This window comes from Protomyctophum bolini (assembly GCF_963924005.1).
Source record: "Protomyctophum bolini genome assembly, chromosome: 19".
NCBI lineage: Eukaryota > Metazoa > Chordata > Actinopteri > Myctophiformes > Myctophidae > Protomyctophum > Protomyctophum bolini.
The window spans coordinates 10,113,604-10,132,393 of record NC_137880.1 but is presented as its reverse complement, the minus strand read 5'-3'; the positions used below and the strand labels follow the sequence as shown (position 1 = coordinate 10,132,393).

At 45.5% G+C, this 18,790-nt stretch overlaps 1 protein-coding gene across 5 annotated transcripts in view; it reads right to left on the bottom strand.

Annotated features, from left to right (window-relative positions):
* The window catches only part of utrn (utrophin), a 254,571-nt gene that overhangs the window by 198,685 nt on the left and 37,096 nt on the right, over window positions 1–18,790 (bottom strand). For 4 of the 5 annotated variants that reach the window (XM_080791556.1, XM_080791561.1, XM_080791557.1 and 1 more), the window contains exons 8-19: window positions 17,787–17,902; window positions 16,940–17,106; window positions 11,155–11,295; window positions 10,247–10,360; window positions 6,541–6,722; window positions 4,534–4,684; window positions 3,810–3,929; window positions 3,276–3,377; window positions 2,243–2,350; window positions 1,535–1,714; window positions 583–821; window positions 58–184 (exon numbers count right to left, since the gene is read on the bottom strand). In XM_080791556.1, coding sequence (XP_080647682.1) covers window positions 58–184; window positions 583–821; window positions 1,535–1,714; window positions 2,243–2,350; window positions 3,276–3,377; window positions 3,810–3,929; window positions 4,534–4,684; window positions 6,541–6,722; window positions 10,247–10,360; window positions 11,155–11,295; window positions 16,940–17,106; window positions 17,787–17,902 — 1,747 coding nt within the window. Of the gene's footprint in view, window positions 1–57; window positions 185–582; window positions 822–1,534; window positions 1,715–2,242; window positions 2,351–3,275; window positions 3,378–3,809; window positions 3,930–4,416; window positions 4,437–4,533; window positions 4,685–6,540; window positions 6,723–10,246; window positions 10,361–11,154; window positions 11,296–16,939; window positions 17,107–17,786; window positions 17,903–18,790 lie in introns of those variants that run through there. The other variant, XM_080791558.1, reaches the window with a different exon arrangement.

The window sequence follows — 18,790 nt, the reverse complement described above, 5'->3', positions numbered from 1 at the left end:
ATCATTGCCGAAAGCTATATATGGAAATTCAGTTATAGATTCTTTCTGAAAGCTTACCTTCAGCGTGTCCTGTAGCATGAAGGTGGCGGCCGTGCTCTCAGGGTGTGCGGCCGTGGCCAGGCCCTGCGCCGAGGTCTTCCATGTAGCCATCCACTGCAGCAGCTCACGTACGTTACTCTCCAACCTGCGCGGACATGCACGGCAGTGTGAGGCATTCGTGCTCACTTATCTCGACACTTTATCCAAGAGATAGGGTGAACTAATACGCACAGTATAGTGTGCCCTTATGAATGAGCGTGTGTGTGTGTGTGTGTGTGTGTGTGTGTGTGTGTGTGTGTGTGTGTTGCGTTAGGGCTTTAAGCAACTAGTCGACTATTCAACTAGTCGACAAGTCAACCTTTTTGGTACTAGTTGACTAGTTGATAAGAAACAAAAAAGAGGAAAAAAAACAATGTCACCAATGTACACAGTGTTTAAATGTACAAATATTTTTACATAATAGGTAGTTAAACAACTACTAGTCGACCAGTAAACTAGGCAAATAGTCAACTAGTACAAATGACTAGAAGCGAGTGCACGTACACTCGTCTGACTTCCATATCCGTCTCCACCAGGCGTCTCTTGGGGGGAGCGGGCGGGGACAGCTCCTGGTCAACCGCCGACCATTCCTGGTGGACGGCGGTGGTCGTCTTCCTCGTCGTCGTCGTCACGTGAACCGTCTCCATGGCCACGTGAACAGTCTCCATGGCCACGTGAACAGTCTCCATGGCCATGTGCTCTTCCACCTGGGTCAGCCCGGCGTTGGTCACGGCCTCCGTTACCTTTGGCGGTGAGTTTAGAGCAGCCGTGATGTCAAAGAAAATTTGTAAATTGCGTTGAAGTACGCAAATGTAGCAGTCGTGTAGTAGGCCCGTCACAATTAGCCCTCGGCTAAGCCCCACCCACTCCACTCTGCGATGGCAAACTGTCCTTCTCACCCATTGAGATGCATGCTAAATGACGGTTCAAAATGTCTTCTAAATCTAGTCAACGAGGCCTGCAGTAGGCTACGCACTGGACAAAATGTGCATGTGGGACATTATTCCAATAAACTAGAAATGCGAGAAAATCTTAGAGGGAGAGACAGTATCCAACTCAATCAACTTATGACCGTCCCCGACAGGAGTTTTCATGTGATCAACGGTAAGACGTCACTAACGTGATTAGTATTATTGCCATCACCTGGGTGGGTCAGTCATGTAACTTTCCCCAACGTTAAGCTGTGTATGTGTTCGACAACACAGCTATGCTAAAATAACGTTGACAGCTATGAGGTGTCGAAAGCTTGCAACGACTTTGGATTGGCTCTGGACAGTCGCTTTTGGGTTGGGGTTTAGGAGAAGGGATTACATAAGAATCGCTTGATCGCAATTATTTGAGATAATTGCAATCATTTTTGCATAATTGTCAATCGTTTCGACACGCACACACGCACACGCACACGCACACACACACACGCACACACACACACACACACACACACACACACACACACCTGGAAGGAGCAGTCCTCCAGCTGCTGGACCAGGTTGTCCCATCTCTGGGTGAGCTCCTCCGTCTCGTCGTCGATCTGGGCCCCCGCCTCGGCGCTCCGCAGCAGAGCCTTCACGTCCTGCCCCGCGTCCGAAAGCTGCTCCAACGTCCTCCTCTTCTTCTCCATGTCCTCCTTCAAGGTCTACGGAGGGTGATAGGGTGTGTAATAGAGTAGAATGTTGGCAGCTCCATGGAAGCGTTTTTCATCTCATCAATGTATGTAGAAATGTTATTTAATACATATACTGTTAATACAAAGACCTATTGAAAACATGTGTCATTACTGAAATTAAAGCATATTTATATGAATTAATGAATGAATGCTCTTATTCAAGTGTCATGCCAACTCGTGGCCCATCCCTCATGGGATTATATGACAGCTTTTCATACAGTTACAATTATTCAGATATACCCTTCTAATTACACTGGTTACCGGCATTGCTGATTGCCTACAACAAACGCATTCAAATACTACAAATCAAAGCAAAATATAACAAAACAAATTTTGCATACACATCCCTCACTGGCTGTACATGGATATTTTCTAGATAGTTTTCAAAAAATATTTTTCAAAAAAACGGTTGATAACTTCATTCAAGAAAGACTAATGTTTAAAACATACTATGCAACCACATGAATGTGACCATGTAGGACTTGTAGGTCTACTTACAGCTAATCGATGGACATTAGAATTCAGTTCACTCGGGTCCTTGAAGGTGCCGGTCTGGACTTCACTCAAGGCCGACTCTTTCTCTGTGAGCCAGGCTTTGAACAAGCCCTGCACAAGACAGGGTAGGAGGGAGACATATAAACATGTGTGGTTGACCAAATACTAGCGCCACAACCACAGGCTACAGGGTTAAGGGGGCTAGTTGTGTAAAATACACACATTTTTAAGGGGCCCGGAAATGAGAAAGCAGGCCAGCGCTATTAAATGACATAGATTTCATACTAAATACAGACGGAAAAAATACATTTTTAACTAAAGCAGCCGTGTGTGTGGGGGTATATATAAAGACGTTATAATACTGTAAAGGCCTATTCATACTCCAGTTTTAGGTGATAGTTTTAGTAAAAACGGAGAGATGTGTTGGGTTGAGTTGCTTATCACGGTGGTCACCTTATCACCTAACACTGGAGTATGAATAGGTCTTCTTTATATTTCAATGTTCAATGGACTTTCATAAGGTTTCAGGCAGTAAGAAATGAACACTGTGTTCTTCACGTTGTACCATCCCACAGAACCCTTTCAACTTTCAATGTATGCCAAAAGATAAGAGGGATCTCAACTTGAGAGTGAAGATTTTGGAGTACATCCTCAGTGTTAAAGATGGAGTGCCGTGATTGTTGTTGCCCGTTTTGTGTGTGTCTATGGAGTTAACATTACTCTAATAGACCCCCATGTGTGGTAATAATGATATTGAAATATGTGTTCCCTGTGTATTTTTGGTTTCTTCCTGAAAGCTGAAATCCTTTGAGTCAAAAGGCCCAATCAAAAATACACCATGTTTTTTTCACCAAATGCCCCCGTGTCCATGGTCCATGCGGTATGTTCAGAGTTAACCACTTTCATTCCTATTTTGGTCATGTCAGTATAGGCAATCTTTCAAAAATAGATTGGCTATTTTCGCCACGTGAAACCAGTATGGGGTGTGTGTGTGTGTGTGTGTGTGTGTGTGTGTGTGTGTGCGTGCAGTCTATACCTGGTCCTCTTGCAGCTGCAGCCACACCATTAGTACCTCCTGCAGCTTGTTCCACCTCTCCTCGGTCCAGCGACACACCGCTGCCCAGCGCTCACCCAGAGACTGAAGGAATGACCAAGGAGAACAACAAACTTAAAACTTCCGATTGTTTTTTTCTTGTTGTGAGCTTGTTGATTTTTAAAGACTTCCCCCATAATAAGGATGCTGGGTTTTTTAAGTGGTTATGAATTACCGTGAAAAGAAAAAACAGGGAGGGTAAGTAGCTTGCTAAAAATGTCCGCAGAGGGTGTACATCTCAAAACTAGTTTAGCAGCTACAGTATGAAAGGATGAATCGCCTTTGGTTTTCAGTTTAGTGGGGGGGGGGTGGGCAGTTCGGCAGACCTAAGGGCCCTTTCTGGGCACATAACGTGGGAGCAGGTCAGTCAGGTAATCCGGGGGGCTCTTAAAAAGTGAGCAACAGGACCTTAAACTGGACCCTGAAATGAACAGGAGGATGTATATTCCCCCCCAGCCACCAGGCTTGAGATCTTACTTGTAGTTGCTCCTCCAGGGCAGCGGTGGCGCTCTCACCGCTGTTCTCGTCCACCACCACTACCATGTGCGTTAGAGAGTTCACCTTCACCTGCTCCGCCTCCAAGTCGTTTTGAAGCTCCTGTGGCACAAACAGAAAGACCATGATGATATTAAGGGACATTGAGTCCCTATTGTTTACAATGGCGAACCTGCCGGAGGAAGAAGCCCTGGGCCGCCCGGTCTGTTGTTGTGATCGCCGCTATGGAATACTTTTCTACACTACAACAAGCCATTACACCGTTTTAAAGTGGATTTTCATGACGAGAAACTCAGCGGTCGGTGCACTGGCTGTTCAAAGGTAACTTTAAACATAGGCAGTCTAGCCTGAAAGGCGGCCATAAATTGTCTCTGCATTTAACCCGTTAACCAATTTAAAGATTGAGGCCAGATTCAACTAAATGTCTTCTAAATCCCGACAGTTTTCTGAGAAACCTGTGTGTCTATGTCAGTGGTTATTACTCTCAGTGGTCCTTGGCACGAAGAATTTGAGAACCACTGTCGTAAACAATCTTATTATTCAAAGTAAAAAAAACAACAACAAGAAAGGTTGTTCCAGGCAGCCTTACTTTGTGCTGGTCTATTTGAGTCTTGTATGGCAGCCTTACTTTGTGCTGGTCTATTTGAGTCTTGTATGGCAGCCTTACTTTGTGCTGGTCTATTTGAGTCTTGTATGACAGCCTTACTTTGTGCTGGTCTATTTGTTTCTTGTATGCTTCCAGGTGTCCCGCCGTGGGCTGCGTCTCCATCCTCCTGATCCGCTCCTCCGTCCGCGTCAGCCAATCAGAGAGCTGCTGCAGCTGCTGCTGCTGGAGATCCATCAGGACCTCGTGGAGTCTAGAGGACGACGGAGGCAAAGATGAAAGCAACCACACGCACTGCTAGCGCCGTTTCCTAAGCAATTAACACAATGTGGAAATGAAAATCACGATGCTTTATTGTTCCTGCCTGCAGGAATCACAGACTGAGGTTTTAACCTTTGCTTTTATATGAAGTATCCGAGACCATGGAAGATGCTTCTGCCTAGTGCCTATCATGCTAGTTTGACCAGCTTGAGAAGGCTATCTCCCACACACTGTCAGACACTTGCTGAAATGTGTTGCTGTTTATTTGGTCGACGGTTCGGTCGCTTAGACCTTCAACAGGACAGACAATGTTTGGTGAAGTTTGACCGCTTGAAGTGCTCCAATCATTAAATACGCCAACATAGTCTATTCTACAAGCTCTCAATGTGTCTGCGCCACGCATTGAGAGCTTGTAGAATAGACTACGTTGGCTATGTCGAGAGTTCCTCGCTCCCCGTTTGCAAGGCCCTTAAGTCAGAGAATGAGCGAGGGAATGAGAAAGAGCAAGAGTGAGCTAGAGGAATACGTCGGAGGGAGGAACAGGGAGAGAGAGTGAAGCAAAGTTGGGAAGAGAGAGAGAGAGGGAATGAGAGAGAGAGAGAGAGAGAGAGAGATCCCTGATGTAATCCATATATGGAGATCGCTGATGTCATCAATATTGGCCAGCAACTCTACATCTGACCTCAAACCATTATATCTCCATATATGGAGCCGACCTTTTCTGACATTCCATATGTTGACCCGGCTTCCCCATCCATCCTTCCTCTTCGATGTCTCCCTTTTGACTGATACCTGTCCATTTTAAACTCTAGACTGGCCTGCCCCAAAGTTATTAGTGCAGCCGCGCCCGGCAGCCGGCGAGAACTACAGTTCTTAACAGGCCTGAAAATTGCCCATGCCAAAACGCCCCGCAGTATGCAGTCACCCAGGCGGATGCGTGCACGCAGGGCGGCCAATACAGAAGTCCATTCCATATATTGATCTGACCACATCTGACTTCATCAAACCCTGTACACTCAAGACAATGCCCCCGCTGCCACCCTTAGATCTCCATATATGGAGCCGACCTGTTCTGACTTTCCATTTTGATCTGACCTCATCAAACCCTGCACAATCAAGACACGCTCCATATATGGCCAGCACAGAATTCATTCCATGTGTTGATCTGACCCCCCCCCCATGCCAAAGCGCCAGTGCTCGCCCAGCAATCTGCCATCACCCAGGCGGATGCCCTCAGGGCGTCTTACTGGTTAATGTGAGCTCTTTCAAGCCCCACACACACACAGTCTGCGAACGCCGCGTGTCAAAACAGCCGCCTCCGTTATTTTCATTGAACCCATCGCACACCGGCGGTGTCCGACGCGCGTTCACGCCTCGCCTGACGCTCCGATACGCCACTGTTCTATTTTCCAGGCGTTGCCGCGCGGCAACGCCTGTGCTGCGTCGCACCTGGTGTGTGTCGGGCTTCAGCTGCCATTTCATATTATACATACATTATATATACTTTATATATACTTGCATCTTAATACGTAGAAAACGCATAATATATTGCTACAGCACTGGGACCGTGTTGTACTGTGTAGCCCAATACCAGAACTAAATCAATAATGCATGAAATATCAAGTCAACACTGCTGTAAAATAAGATAAGCCGTTTAGCAATATATGGCCATGGATTACCACGTGGCGTCAATAGATAGGCATATGTCAATAGAAATGTCATACACGGTACTGTGACAGCGCCCGATACATTTTCCAATAAATCACACCGTTTCTGTTTTCTGGGGGGGGTTTCAGGCCTAAATGTATGGTAACTGTCCGGTGTGTGTGTGTGTGTGTGTGTGTGTACCTGGCCTGTCGGTCCATGCTGGCCACTCGGAGGCTCTCCCAGCGTGAGTTGAGGAGGGTCATCTGCTCCCTGATCTCGTCCTCCTCCTCCTCGGTCAGGTTACCCTGGGCCATCAGCTGGTTCCCTGCTTGTAGCACATTACCCACACTGCTCTGGTGTGCCGTCAGCTCCATCATGAAGGCCTGGGGGGGGGGGGGGGGGGGGGGGGTGAGAGTTGATTTGGGCAGTGCTGCACAATCTTTTTTTTTTTTTTTTTCATCCCACGATTTTGTAACCCATTTTTCACCTCTGTGTAAATTATCTAATGTGATCCTGGGCTACACACACCCACCGCGTCCCGAGCGGGAATCGAACCCAGGACCTTCTAGCTGTGAGGCGACAGCACTACCAACTGTGCCACCGTGCCCACAGTGTGCAGCACAATTAATCAAAAAAGATTGGATAGATTCAGACTCCTTCCTATACGCGATCTCATTTCTAAATTTGAGCCAGACTGGTGCAGCACTACTGGGCTGTCCAATTCATTTTAGTTACTCATATGTTTTTAGCTACAAGATGGGGACTAAGTCAATCACGTTGATGTTGTCCGTTTAAAGCTACATGGTCAGGTCTACAAGTCTACCAAGATACCCATCACCATGTACCTGTCTAAACAAAGTCCACTCTGACAACACCAGAGGGAGTTCAACAAACTGTTCAGCAACCACAGACTAAAGACAACACATATTTTCATGGGAAAATAATAGATTAGGATGGGTACCGGAAGTATTACTTATTACACAGTAATACAAAAGTATTGGTATCACAATGTACAACAAAGCAGAAAGTATTTCACGAGTTTTCAAATGTATATAATTCTTTTGTAAATAGATCTACAATCTCACATGCAACGCATTGTGTAGATTGGCTATTTTCAAATGGCCAAAATGTATATAGGGCTGAAGTGGTTAATGTATGTTTTGTAATTATAATAATTAAAATGTAATCACATAATTGTAGTGGAGTAAAATGACTATATTTACCTCTGAGAGGAAGTGGATTATAAGTAAAAGTACTGAAAACTGGAAATACTCCCGTAGAAATATTTGTACTTGAGGAAATGTACTTCACACCACTGCCTACTGTACTTTCTGTACGGAGTCAGGGTGACAGTTTGCATGATCCAATACCAAAACGACTCTTAATGTCCAGTGAGAGGAGCCAGGTGACATGTTTGGCCTAATACGGACGTTTCTATAATATGCTGCACATTGGCACAGACGCTTGGCAACCTCTCATCAACATCTGGGTCCGTTTCCCCGCCTGCAAATAATACATAAATCGAGCTAACCTCGACCCTCATCCCCTCCAACCCATTCTGGGCGGGGACCCCTTTTGGTGTTTTAACTAAGCATTATGTTATACTTTAGCTATTGAAAAATAGCAGATCTACCAGCTCGTGTGGCGCGCCACGATCTGGTAGGTCCGCTATTTTTGAAAAATCGTGAAAATGCGGCACAAATCTTTGAATATATATTCTTTCAGAAGACTTTGAATGGGCTAAATGCATTCTGAGTCACCGCAGTCCGCTTGTCCTCGGGGGTGATGTTGTCGGGGACACACACACACACAAACACTCTGGGAGCGGGGTGGTTCTCTGAAGAGGCCAATTGAGGCCAATCGCAAAACAGAAAAGAGGAGAGAGGGGGGAAAGCTCTTCAGCTGGAAGAAAGACAAGAACTTAGACAAGCTTGCTTTTAACCCTTCAGCTAGATGAGCTGCGTTTGTTTTAGCTGTTGTGGTGAGCAATCAGCCAGCTAGTGAATTGAGTTATTGTCCTTTTTTCTCTCTCTCTCTCTCTCTCTCTCCCCCTCAGAGCGCTCTGGATGAGTAAGCATTTTCCAACTGGGCACTTGTTCTGAGCACATTGTTTTTGGACGTCGCTTTTTTTCCCCTTCTTTTCATCCTCTTGAAAAGCTGCTCTTAAAGAGGCTTTGGGTATTTCGCGACCGGCTTTTCTTTTCTGACCTGGATTCCACACAGTAAACTCTCAAACATTCACTTTTCAGCCAAGGGAGTGCAGCCTATTAAAGACCCATATAGCATGCATTTGTGCTTGCAACACACACACACACACACACACACACACACACACACACACACACAAGTACAGTATGAGCTAGGGCACAGTTTGCCACAGAGTGCCGCGTTCCACTGTGCTCAACAGAATTCCTGGCATTCCCGACATGTACGGAGCATGTTCAATGGGACACCGGAGGCTCAAAGCAGCATGAATGAACAATATATCGCCGAGCACATCTGAAGGACAAAGTGTGTGTAGGTAATATAGCGTCAACTTGTTGCACTGTGGGGGGGGGGGGGGGGGGGGGGGGATCAACCACACTTTAGCTCAAGACGCAAAAGATAAAAGGGAACGTTTGCCTGGTACCCAAACTAGTGAAAACAGCAGATCTACAAGCTCACAAACATTTTTTTAAATATAAATTACCGTAAATCCTCATTTATAATCCGGGGCTTTGATTTGTCTCAAACGTTTCAGATACCGGGCTTTTATTGGAAGGAGGCAGCTATATTTCTACTTTTCAAACGGATCATAATGAATAAATCACATTTTGGGCCTGTTAGACAGTTAGAAGTTAGAACCCTGTACTGGACTCATTTGTTGAAACCAAGTCCTCATAAAATGTTAAAAACTGCAGTTGCGGGTGCCAACTGGTCAATTTAATTAAAAATATATATGACAATATTGGCATATTGCCTATGGTAAATACCATAATAAAATCAACATATCAATTTTAAACTATGATTCCCTGCTTTCATATGACATGAAATAAAATCAAATGGCAGTCCCTCAGTCAAATCTGGCCACAGTACTATTTACTATCCTATGTACTGCAGTTTAGATGCAAATAATAACATAAAAATTAAATGTATGGTAGGCCATTTCCTATAGGAATAATAAGCAGCTAATATGAACAGTGCAACACTGCAGTGATCCAACTATTGCAACTTCAACGGGGGAGAGAGAGAGAGAGAGAGAGTCGCGTTAGAGTTGCATTAGAGAGAGAGGCGAGAGAGAGAGACGCAGAGAGAGAGAGGAGGGGGGTCACGTTAGCAACAGGCTAAGCTCGCAGCATATCTGTACGTTCGTTCTATTAACAGTTTCTGTACGTAAGACGTCCCTGGGCGTCTTAAGGATTAAAAACGAGCTGAGCCTTAGACGTCGCTGGACGTCCTAGCGCATCCTCAATGATACGGGGCGAGATAAGAATATTCAGAATTGTTCTGATTTTTTTTTGTTGCCCGTTCGCCTTTCGGCTGCCGTATGCTAACGCTCTGGGCTCATATTAGCTTGCCGTTGACTTACATGTTAGCGCGGCGGAAAGAATGACTCGTATCTCCTAATCCAGGACGCTCTTCCGCAAAATATGAACGCTTTTTGGATCATATATCGTATAAATTAAAATGATCGCAATGTAAGCTAGCAACGTAAAGTCAACTTTTTTTTAATAGATTGTTTCCGGGTCATGGCTGCCGAGCAGCCCCCAAACCGTTTGGCGGCTGCTGAGATATTAACTCACGACCAATAGAAATTGGTCCGCAAACCTCAAAGATGCCCCCCCTCCCCCCGTCCGTCCCACTGTTTGGGGTTATTTATTCATTTATTCACTATAATATTTACTAAACGGCGCTGGGCACCCCCTACCTCGTGTGTGTGGAACTGCTCCTTGACGTCCTCCACGTCGTCGGACACGTCGTCCTGCACGTGCAGAGCGTCCTCGGCAGACAGCAGCCACGTCAGAACCTCCTCCAGGGTGGCCTGGTGGGGGCAGTGTTGAGTTCATTCACATTATACATTCATTTAATAACAGACAGCAGCCACGTCAGAACCTCCTCCAGGGTGGCCTGGTGGGGGCAGTGTTGAGTTAATTCACATTATACATTCATTTAATAACAGACAGCAGCCACGTCAGAACCTCCTCCAGGGTGGCCTGGTGGGGGCAGTGTTGAGTTCATTCATATTATACATTCATTTAATAACAGACAGCAGCCACGTCAGAACCTCCTCCAGGGTGGCCTGGTGGGGGCAGTGTTGAGTTCATTCATATTATACATTCATTTAATAACAGACAGCAGCCACGGTCAGAACCTCCTCCAGGGTGGCCTGGTGGGGGCAGTGTTGAGTTCATTCATATTATACATTCATTTAATAACAAGACAGCAGCCACGTCAGAACCTCCTCCAGGGTGGCCTGGTGGGGGCAGTGTTGAGTTCATTCATATTATACATTCATTTAATAACAGACAGCAGCCACGGTCAGAAACTCCTCCAGTTAATTAATGTTATTAAATTACACAATTATTTAATAATAGACAGCAGCCATGTCAGCACCTCCTCCAGCGGGGGCAGTGTGGCAGGGTTGAGTTGGACAGCAACATTTAGATTTTTTTAGTTTTAGTTGTAGTCTTTGGAATGAAACTTCATTTAGTCACCTGAAATGTCGACTAAAATGTAGCGTGCGTGACGTCACGTTGTAGTTTTCAGGTGGTCAGCTCTTCATCAAAAACTGGACTATGAACAGATAGGCCTCGAGTGGACGAAACCAACACTAACCTGGTAGCCGTCCAGGTCCACCTCCATCATCATCATGGTCAGGCTGCCGTCCGCCTCGCCCTCCGTCTCGCTCGGCGTCTCGCTCGACGTCTCGGCCCGCGGACTGCCCACCGCTTCCTCCACCTCTGACAGAGCGACACCCTGGGAGACGAGAGGATTTGATTGATTTGATTTAGCACAATAAAAAATTAAAATCACACCCGTGTGAAATGAGTGGTGCAACACTGTCTCTCCGTTTCTGGCAAACAGCGCCCCCTACTGGTGCTCATTATACTGGTGCTCATAGGTGAACGTCACATACATAGGTGAACACGGACATTGCTGTTCCTTGGAGTGGTTGCACCACTCAAAAATAAACATACAAAAAAGGAAAAGACACAGAAACATAGCTTTTTCAGAAAACTGTCAGGATGTGGACATTTTTAGAATCTGATCTCAGGTCAGAATGGGTTACACACACACACACACCACCCCCCCCCCCCACCCCTAGTAGAGGCCTGGACTTGGCAGGGAGGAGGCTCTGCCCAGCCCCGAATAAATAGCATGCTAAAAGGCACCAGACACTGGGAGGTGTGCCCGTGGTGGCCGGCTGGGCAGGTCAACTCTCATTCCAGGAATAGCTCTGAAGTGCACAAACACATAGTGGCAGTCTGGGTGAGGCTGGCTCACTCGCGTCACGGCTTCGAGGAGTGCAGTTGCTTCAGAGGAACAGGCACGGGGCTAAAGGCCTTTTGCAACGGGTGCAGGCATGTGTTTTCTGACGTACCAAGAGTCTGACAGTCATTAGCCCGACTCCCTACCCAAAACACCAGGCTAACCCCTAACCGCACGCTGTCACAACGCATGTCGCGGACACAACACATGTCGGGTGATTTGCGCATGTCGGACTTTTGGTATGTCAGATAAACGTCTGCACGCCGTTGCAACTCGGTGCCAAGTAGGTGCCCCCGTTAGAATAAAATAATAATAAATTAAGTTTTAAAAATAAAACATGTGCGCTGCTATATAAAGTGAAGTCTCACATATCAATGATCATGTGCCGTAAACCTAAAACGTACAGCACTTAAAGTGGAGTTCGGAAGGAGTGTACTCCAAAGTGGGCTTTGTTTTAACCTTCATCCAATCATAGTTCATGCAGTGCTTGCTCCATGAACTAAATCTCAATCCATTTGAAGGAGGAACTATAAATACAGACTTGGTACATGGACGACATGGAGACACAGATCTTTCCATTTCTCTGATGTGAAAAAAGATGAAATTAAATTCTAAATTTGAGTCGAGATTAAATGAAGAGGAGATAACGATGTTTGCAGTTGCCCGTGCCAAGCCATGCAGAGTGCAGAGATGAGAGAAATGTGAATAGATCTTCTGATTGCCACGAGTCAAACGGGCCTTTGTTTTCCAAGGACTGAAAGGAGACCTAGGCCCTCTGTGCAAGGAGCTTAGGGAAAAGGTCATCCGCTGAAAATATTCCATGACATTTAGCCATTTTTTGGAGGACACAACCCAACAAAACTCTGGACCTCTTTGTTAGCAGAGTGCAGGCCCAACACACACACACACACACAGAAAGAGAACGAGAGTGAATGAGTGAAAACAGAGAGTGAGAGTTGAAGACAGAATAAAAACAGAAAAAGTGAGATAAAGTTGGAGGCAGAGAAAGTGTGTGTGTGTGTGTGTGTGCGTGCGTGCGCGTGCGTGTGCGTGCGTGCGTGCGTGCGTGTGTGTGTTTTAGAGAGAGAAAGAGAGAGGGTGGGGGCTGGGTGTGGAGAAAACTGCAGCCTGGCTCTATTTATTGACTTGAAGGCCTATAAAATAGCTGTGGTCTGGCTCAACAGAACACTTTATTACCACCATATGATGTACCAGCTCCGTCTCAGCATTGAAAGCCTTCGCTACCGTGTTCCTGGCAGGCTGGCACACGCACCAAATATCCCACCAATATTTATTTTTGAGGGGCTCTAGCCCCTCCTATGTGTCCATCTTTGAAAACACTGTTTTGCTACCGTTTCCTATGACTATAGTTTTGAGTGTTTGTGCACTCAAACACAAACATTGATGACATAAGTGAGGACGCAAATTGTGATTGGCCAGAATGTGATGATGTATGATGACGTATGATGACAAGAGCGCCTCTCACTTCACATGGGTGTGATTTAAAAAAAAAAAGAAAAAATACTCTTCCCACTTGAACGCCAGCAGCCCAATATTGGTGGTGGAGAAAAGTACTCAGTTGTTTTACTTAAGTCAAAGTAGCAATACTACAATTTAGAAATACTCAATTACAAGTAATAGTCCGGAATAGTAAAAGTATAAAAGTATTGGCATTCAAATGTACGGAATTTCAAGTTTTCAAATGTATAAAAATCTTTAGAAAATAGCATTACTACAAGCTCACAATGCGTTGCGACTCGTTGTGACTTGTAGATTGGCTATTTTCAAATGGCCAAAATGTCTATAGCGCTGAAGTGTTTAATATACTGTAAGTTTTGTAAAGTAACTAGTCTAGTAACTAATGTTTTCAAATAAATGCAGTGGAGTAAAAGTACAAAATATGCCTCTGAGATGTAGTGGAGTAGTAAGTACATTTGGAAATACTCAAGTAAAGTAGAAATACCTCAAAGTGGTCGTGGAAGGGAAAGCAACACACAATCCTACACAAAGACGGCCTTTATTTCTCCTCTCTCTCGGCCCTACCAGCAGCATTACGCATCACTTCCTATGGGGAGAGGAAGTGTGCCAGGAAAGTAAAATCCTCATTCGTGGGCCAATCACAGAATGGGGGCGAAAACTTGAAGGCTAGTCTTTTCCAGCTCTCCTTCCAAAAAGGCGTGGGAAGCACTTGCCCACAGGGCAATAAAAAATAAAGGAGGTTTTGGGACATTCCCGACTAACTTCCACCTGGGAAACAACTCTGGTTGAATTTAAAAAAAAAACACTTCAGCGATGAGCTGCCTGACGGTCTGACGGATAAGCATGGCTTCTATCTGTGGGGATTTCCTCGAGTTAAATCAGGGGATACCAAGTACCACCACAGAAGCAGACCTACAAGCTCATAGCGCGCAACTCGGTGGCGCGCTATGAGCCTACCAACTGTAATTATGTCCAAAATAATATGACAAGTTTTAAAAGGGACACCCGTTTTGCAACCAGATCTTATTTTAATGTTTGGGAGAGAAGAAACACTTTTTTTATGTGGGTAATATGTGTTTTTAGATGTTTTAATACTGTCATGGACGCGACATTCCAAATCCAAGCTGGGTTGTGCTTATAACCACGCCCCCGGGCAAGCATAGTTTTACTGAGGTTAGGGTTAGGCTGTCAATCACAGCGACTAGCCAATCACAGCACGTCCTTGCACAACCCGGATAGGTTTTGGAATGACGCGCCATGGACACTGGGCTCACTTCTTTCCAGGACTACAATTCCCATAATGCTTTGGTCCAATGCTCCTCCTTGTCTGTCTTACTGAGACAACATGTAGCCCAGGTGCCAGGTGTGAGCCCAGTGCCCAAGACATCATGTACTTGGAAATACTAAAACATCCAAAAACACATAAAAACCCCAGGAAAGCGATTTGTGTCTCCCAAACATCATTAAAATAAGATCTGTTTGCCAAAGGGGTGAAGTGTCCCTTTAAGTAAAGCTGTTCGGAGATCATGAAACATCGTGAAAAGATTCAAATCAAAAGTTCACCGAGCAGATGAGCGGCAACATTCTGACGTGTGACACAGATGTCACATGTCTGATCAGCGCAAATATGTACGACTGTACGGCATGTGACGGACATTTCTTCTAAAGATGTAAACCAGTGGTTCCCAAACTTATTAGCCCATGACCCAAGAGAGAAATGAAGACGTTTGCCCGGGACCCAAACTGGTGAAAATAGCCGATCTACAAGCTCACAACGTGTCGATTCACGCCACATTGTGAGCTTGTAGATCGGCTTTTTTCACTACATGTTAAACATACGTTTTCTAATTTATGGAAGTCCTTAGGTGAAATTACTGAAAAAATATTTGAATTTTGTTTTCAATTCATGACAATCTTAGCTATTTTTGCGAATGTGTTTTGTAAATCTTTTCAAATAACAATTAAAACCTAAATGTAGGAAACAAAAAATAAAGGACCCATAAAAAAAAAAATGGCGACCCACAAATGGGCCCCGACCCTCTATTTGGGGGAAACGGTGATATAAACGTAGGTTTTCCCCATCAAGGAGGGAGCATGCAGGCCAATGACAGCGCTGAAGAGAATCCGCACATGCATCTTTCATCTGCCACAAAGCCATTAGCATTCCACCCCGCCACCCATGTCAGAGGGGTGAGTCAGTACATTCCCCTTGAGTAGCGCTAGGCGCTAGCAAGGGGGCACACTAAAGCACACATTTAGAAAGGAGAATGACGGGGGGGAGAAAAAAAAAGAATGAATCGGACAATACTGTCAAATATTTGCTGTACAAGTTCTGGTCAGCCTTGAATCTGATTATCGGGAGGGGCGACGTGGAAGACTCATCTAAGCTGCACATTAACTCATTCCAGATCCGTCTTTTGACGCCTTTACTTACTTGGGCTCTCGTCGACGGGATTGTTTTTTGGCGCTTTAAAAATATATACATATATATATATATATTGATTACAGTTAACAATTCTGTTCTACTAGCGCCTGGAACACGGTTCCATTGCCATGAAGTAAACAGGAAAAAAACTGAAGTGAAAAGTCAGCTGGGTTAAGCCGTCTATGGGACCAGTTTTTTTTATTTTCTCCGGTTCTTCTTACAGGCTATTTTTTGATCAAAACAAGCTTGATTTGCGGCTCATTTCTATAAATGATATGATTACAAAATGTATGCTTTGGGTGAATTAAATAAAATGTGCAGGACCCGTTACAGACAGACTAGTACATAGTGATTATTCACTTCCCGTTTCTCCCTTTCCGAGAGAAACGGCTTTCAAAATAAGACGGTTAACATTGGAGTGGATGGTGGCGTTCTTCGAGTATCAATTCAGTCACCAGATGGCGGTGTCGCCGGGGAAAAAAAGTTAAAGTACAATCACATGCTTGCTCTAGGTAGAACACAGCAGGGTCTGCAGTAGGCCTGGACAATATAGCATTTGGTATTTGGTCAAAATGATCGTGATTATTCCATGTTGTCCATTTCGCACGGCCCTAGTCTAGAGCAGGGGCTGTGGGTTGCGTCGCCAAATTATTTTTTATCAAACACTATTTCTATTTATTCAAAGTGTTGTACTTTACTTTGTTTATTTTGACGAGTCAATGCATATTAAATGGACGAAATGGATGTAAATACACCGGATTTAGCAAAGATGCTAATTTTCATCCGCAGTCCCCACCCAAAACATACAAAAACGAAACAGGCAGGCAGTGAAGCACATTACACTACGAGACAAAGCATGAAAACATGCATACAAGTACAAGGTATAAATAAAGTGCATCTACGGTATATGCAGGTTTAGCAGCGTTTTTAACCCATTCTGACCTGAGATCAGATTCATACGAGGTTTCCACTGGACACACACTGGTCTGATTAACGCATTCTGACCTGAGATCAGATTCTAAAAATGTCAGTCGTTCTTCGATTTTTCAAAAATAGCAGACCTACGAGCTTGTAGGTCTGCTATTTTTCAATAGCTAAAGCATAACATGATGCTGACACCAAAATGGGTTCCCGGTCAGAATGGGTTAAAGGGCAATACAGAATTGTAATAAAGTGCATTATTGCTTTGAAGAAATCCAGCACACGCTGACCCATTGTGTACTTTACCTGAGCGCTGAGGCCTGAGCCAGCGTCGTCGGCCTCCACCTTGTACCTGCGCGGCAGCGTCTCCACCTCTCTGATCGACTCCATGGTGACGTCTTTGGGCAGGACGGCGAACAGCGACGTCACGTACATGATGATGGACTTCTTATCCGGCAACTGCACCGCAATGTCTGAGACGGGAGGAGGAGGAGGAGGATGTTTTGTTAAGCAATGAGTGAAAGTGTCTCTGTCCTCCTTATTCTGGAATGCACAGTGTGCACGATTTATTTTCTTCACGTTTCATTTTCTTCACAAAGTGGTGCAACTCCCCTCTCCCTCTCCCCCCTCCTCTCTCTCTCTCTCTCTCTCTCATTAGCAGGCAACAGTGCAGCACTAAAACTATCTCTCTCTCTCTCTGTTTCTGGCACAACAGCGCCCCTACTGGTACTCATACTGGTGCTCATGGCCACATAGGTAGGTGAACACGGACATTGCTGTTCCTTGGAGTGGTCGCGCCACTCAAAAAACAGAAGGGCTTAACGAGTGACCTTCCTTAACGCTACCAAATGAGCTTAAACTAATTATAATGAAAACATAATAATAATGACAATGAATGATGTACTGGCCATATGGAGTGTGTCTTGAGTGTATAGGGTTTGATCTGATCAAAATATGGAATGTCAGAACAGGTCAGCTCCATATATGGAGATCTAAGGGTGGCAGCGTGGGCAGTGTCTTGAGTGTACAGGGTTTTTGATGAGGGCCCAGATAGTTTTCGCCAGCTGCCGAGCGCGGCTGCACTAATAATAAAATCGTTATCCTGATGTCGGCAGCTGCAAGCAACTCAGGGATAAATTAAGCATTGCAGTACCTTCTGGGTCTAGTAGCCTCTCAATGGCCAGCTGCTCTTTGGCTACGGTGAAGGCGTGCTCCAGTCTCTCCACAGGGCTCAGGCTGACCACATGGTCCCAACTGAAAACATTGGGCCTGAAGGAAGGCACGCGCACACACACACACACACAGTACACACACGCGCACACAGTACACACACACACACACACACACACACACACACACACACACACAGAGAGTGGAGTCAGCTGAATGTGCATCCAGCCAGGCCTCTTTTAAGTTGCAGTTGATCGTCTGATCGTCAGCTGAGTTAATGATCACTTCGTCACACACTTGAAGAGTCGCTATAGGCAGTGACCCTGAGATGTCGGAGAAGAGTCAATCATGACCGGTAATGTTTTCGTTAGAGCGCTCCAGTTCTTTTAAACGAGGGAGGAATATGACCGGCCACTAAACAAGTTTGAAAACGGTACAGTGCTAAAAGGATAACACACCCCTCCCCCCCCCCGGGGGCTTGTTTCCATTGGGGTTTCATCTGAAGTCATGGCGTGCTTACTCAGAAGTGTGACCCTGAACCAGTCCGCAGTACATAGATGTAGATGCAGTGCTACCACATGCATGTTCTGTAGTTGCCTGTAAAAGTGAGATCGCCAGGCAGGCATGCATGCTTCATTTGGTCGTTGAAAACAAGCTCGACTATGCTTCATGGACTGACAGCAGAAGGTTGCCGTCCACTGCTGGTGCGGGGAGGAGGAGGGGCTCGCGCTGAGAGGCCAGTTAGTGTGGAATGTGTGTGTGTGTGTGTGTGTGTGTGTGTGTGTGTGTGTGTTCAGTGATGCACCCTAGACCAGGTCAAAACCAACACTGGCCTCTCACACTGCCTACAGGCCTGTATATAAGTGTGTGTGTGTGTGTGTGTGTGTGTGTGTGTGTGTGTGTGTGTGTGTGTGTGTGTGTGTGTGGAGGTGTGTGCACACGCGTGTGAGCGGGTGTATGTTAAGACGAGGGGGTGACAAAGACACA